The 4,079-nt window shown below is 36.0% G+C and overlaps 1 protein-coding gene across 1 annotated transcript; it reads left to right on the top strand.

The window, feature by feature from the left end:
• The first annotated feature begins 736 nt into the window (after window positions 1-736).
• On the top strand, window positions 737-1,165 carry LOC133832118 (secreted RxLR effector protein 161-like). The gene has a single exon (XM_062262502.1). The coding sequence runs from the start codon at window positions 737-739 to the stop codon at window positions 1,163-1,165; it is 429 nt and encodes a 142-aa protein (XP_062118486.1).
• Window positions 1,166-4,079: the final 2,914 nt, after the last annotated feature.

Raw genomic sequence — 4,079 nt, forward strand, 5'->3', positions numbered from 1 at the left:
TAAGTTGAAGGAAGGCAGAGATGAAGGTAATCCTATAAAGTACAAGGCAAGACTAGTGGCCAAAGGTTTTACCCAAAAGGAAGGCATATACTTCACATACATTTTCTCCCTAGTAGTTAAGTATAAGACTATAAAGATTATGCTGGGATTAGCTACTCAATATAACATGGAAATGGACCAAATGGATTTCACTACAACTTTCTTACACGATGAGCTAGAAGAGGACATATATATGGAACAACCAAGAGGTTTTGAGGTTAAAGGAAATGATAACAAGGTATGCAAGCTAATTAAATCCCTATATGGTCTTAAGCAATCACCTAGGCAATGGAATAAGAGGTTTGATGAATTTATGAGAAAGAAAGGGTTCAATAAGAGCTATTATGATACCTGTCTATACTACAAAGGAAATAGAATTGAAGAAGTCATCTACCTACTAATCTATGTAGATGACATGCTCATTATCAGTAAAGAGAGGTCAAAAGTAGAACTCATGAAGGGATGACTCAAGTCAGAATTTGAAATGAAGGACCTAGGAGAAGCTACTAAGATCCTAGGGATATGTATCAATAGGAATAGAGAAAAAGGACTCCTAACCCTAACTCAGAAAGACTACATACAGAAAATCATAGAGAAATTTGCAATGAATGGAGCAAAGACAATCAAACAACCTATGACTAACCAATAATGTCTAAGCAAGGAACAATGCCCTAAAACACAAGCAGAATGAGAAGAGATGGATAATGTACCCTACTCAAATGCAGTTGGCTCTATTATGTATCTTATGTTATGCACAAGACCTGATTTATCTTACTCTATAAGTGTCCTTAGTAAGTATATGGCAAATCATGGGTTAGAGCATTGGAGGGCAATGAAATGGGTATTCAACTATCTACTGGGCACTACTAACATTGGTCTAAGGTTCACTAAGCACTCTAACAGTAACCTAATAGAGGGATACAATGATGCTGATTTTGATGGGGACAAAGATCATAGATATTCTACATCTGCTTACTATTTCCTAGTGGGAGGTAACTGTGTTAGCTGGAGAGTTCAACTACAACCTATAGTTGCTTTATCTACAACAGAGTCAGAATATGTACCAGTTACAGAGGCTATTAAGGAGGCTATATGGCTAAAAGGGCTCATGGAAGAACTAAGGTAACTAGAAGAAACCCCTATAATCTACTCGGACAATCAAAGCTGTATTCACCTATGCAAGAATCCTATGTTCCATGATAGAACAAAACATGTGGAGATTTGTCTCAAGAAGTCATTAAAATAGAAAAGGTGCCTACAGAGGAGAATCATGCAGATATGGGTACTAAGATCCTAAACTTAACTAAGTTCAAGTATTTTATGGACTTATTGGGTATCGGTAATGGAGGCTAACCATTACTGACGGAGTAAAGACCCTCAGGGATTATGTTTCACTACACCTAGGAAACTTATAACAGAATTTAGGTGGAATTTGTTATATTAAGTTCCCTTATAAGCTTTCATACAAAATCAATTACAACCGATCAAGAACTTAATTACTCAGAGCAAATTAAAGTACAACGTGGCAAGTCAATGCATGACATTCAACAGAAACACTCAAACATAAATAACAAACTACTCTAAACATCTTCCCAATCATATCAAGCCACAAAATACTATCTATAAATAAATGGGGTATAGGGAGAAGTATTATTATCTGATTTTTGAAGCTTCTGAAGTAATCTGATCTCCAAGCTTGAGTGAGATTGAGAGTGGTTCTCGTAAGGTTTATGTAATAGAAAGAAAAGAGAGTTAGAAAGAGTGATTGTGAGGAACAACTAAGAAAAACAGAGGTAAAGGAAAGAATATCTGAGGCTTACCAGTCGATATGTGACTTGGATCCTCATCTGTTGTACTCGAAGTTCTTGATTTGAATAGTGAAACTCTGAGCTGCATCCCTGAGGCAAGCTCGACGAGCAAGTAGTCCACACTTTGGGACGAACCACAATAAGATCTCCGTGTTTGTCTTCCTCCTCTGAAACTCTATTCTCTGATTTCTCTCTTTGTTGAAATGCTATGATTTTCGCCCCAACCCTAGAGTTTCCCAGAAATTGCTGTTGCTTAGTTTTGAAGCTATTTTAAATCTGATACATATCTAAGTATAAAAATCAATATATAAAAGCATAAAATCATTACTTTGTAGTGTGTGTCGTGTAGCTTTGACAGCCGTGTATATAGTCTTGTGAAAGGTCCGTTTTGACCTTGGCATATTAATTGATTTGGTGAGTTGGTGTAGGGATAAGTGAGTAAAATCCCAACAGAAATTATAGGACAAACCTAATTACATAGATTATTATGATGTCTCAATTAAATAAGTTATTTCTACAAAAATCTCATAACAAAATGTAAACTGTAAATTGATAGGTAACAAAACAATTTGCTTCCTTGGTCAACATTTCACATATCTATAATCAAAGAAATAAAATTATACGTTAAGACTATTTCGTGTTTTGGCATCCCTTGAGTTGATTTATTTAAAATTGTCCAAATAGATACCTCCGAAAATGGGTATATAGGAATACTCTTCCAACTAGTTTATTTCCATTCAAAAATCATGATATAATCACAACACTATTAAAAAAAAAATTGTGCATGTTAGCAAACTATATTAAGTATATTTGATTTTGAAATAGAATACATAAAAGGAAGTTAAAACAATATCCATGATTTTCCAACTCTTGAATTTTTGTAGCATAATGGATCCTAAAGGATTTGCACAATTACTTTGAAGTTAAGAAACACACACTCATCTAGCTCGTGCCAATTGGTATCCCACAATCAAACACTAGTTCAAATATCTAACAAATTGACCGCCATTTATTAAGGCTCTTGTAATTGTATGATTTTTTTTTCATTATGTTAAACACTAACTAATTCTGTTAGTTCAATGTTTTTTGAGTCTCTCATATAAAGGCCCTTTGTAAACTTTGTTAATAGTCAATACAAAAGACTCAAAAATGTTTCTGCACTTTCTCTCTCTTCCATAAACACTAATATGGTATCAGAGAAACACACTCATTGATTTCCTTTCCAAGATTCTCATGGTCTGACCAAGAACAAGAAGCTCTGCCACTGTCGCCAATGGAACTTTCGATTCCAGCCCCATTGCCCCAAACCCAGGCACCACCGCTCGTCGCCCAAAAGTTCCAACTCCTCACACCACTTCTCCGAGAAACACCAACCTTGGAAATGGCAATAATCTTTCGGGTGCAAATCGATTTGCCCCTCTCCATAATCCTGAACATTCTGCACATTTCGACGACTCCAGCCCATATTTCCTTTACTCCGACGACAATCCCAAAAGCATCATTGCTTCCACAATCTTGGCTGACCCTAATTTCCAATCTTGGAGAAGAGTTATGATAGTTTCCCTTGGCGCCAAAAACAAACTGCTGTTTGTTTATGGAACCTTGCCTCAACCCGATGAAGATTACCCACTTCACACCACATGGAATCGTTGCAACCACATGGTAATGTCTTGGATTTTTCATTCCGTTTCTAAAGAAATTTGTGAAAGCATAATGTTTCTTGATGATGTTGTGACAATGTGGAAAGAGATCCATGAACGTTTGAATCATGGAAATAGTCCCTAAATTTTCAAGCTTCGAAGCACAACCCACAATTTGAAGCAAGGTGATCAATATGTTATCACTTACTTCACCAAACTAAAATCCATTTGGGACTAGATCAAAGAGTTTTGACCATGTTTGATTTGCAAATGTGGTGTTATGCAACAACTTCTTGATCATTATAATAAATACCATGTGCTCCAATTTTTGATTGGTTTAAACAAGTCATACTACCTAGTCCGTGCCCAAATTCTTCTCATAGAAAAATTTCCTTCCTTATCAAAAGTCTTCTCAATGATCATACAAAAAGAATCTCAATGTTCCTTGGGCTCTTCTCCTTAAATCACTGCTGCTGCTACAACCATTCCACCTCCTCCTACATCAAGAACCAAGAAACAAAAAGTTTTTTGCACTAACTGTCACAAACAAGAGCACTTGGTGGACAAATGCTACTTCATGGTTTACCACTTG

This window comes from Humulus lupulus, chromosome 4 (assembly GCF_963169125.1).
Source record: "Humulus lupulus chromosome 4, drHumLupu1.1, whole genome shotgun sequence".
Lineage (NCBI taxonomy): Eukaryota > Viridiplantae > Streptophyta > Magnoliopsida > Rosales > Cannabaceae > Humulus > Humulus lupulus.

Bases quoted from the DNA above. Each gene is read 5' to 3' on its own strand.
- LOC133832118 (XM_062262502.1), top strand. From the start codon at position 737: ATGGATAATGTACCCTACTCAAATGCAGTTGGCTCTATTATGTATCTT.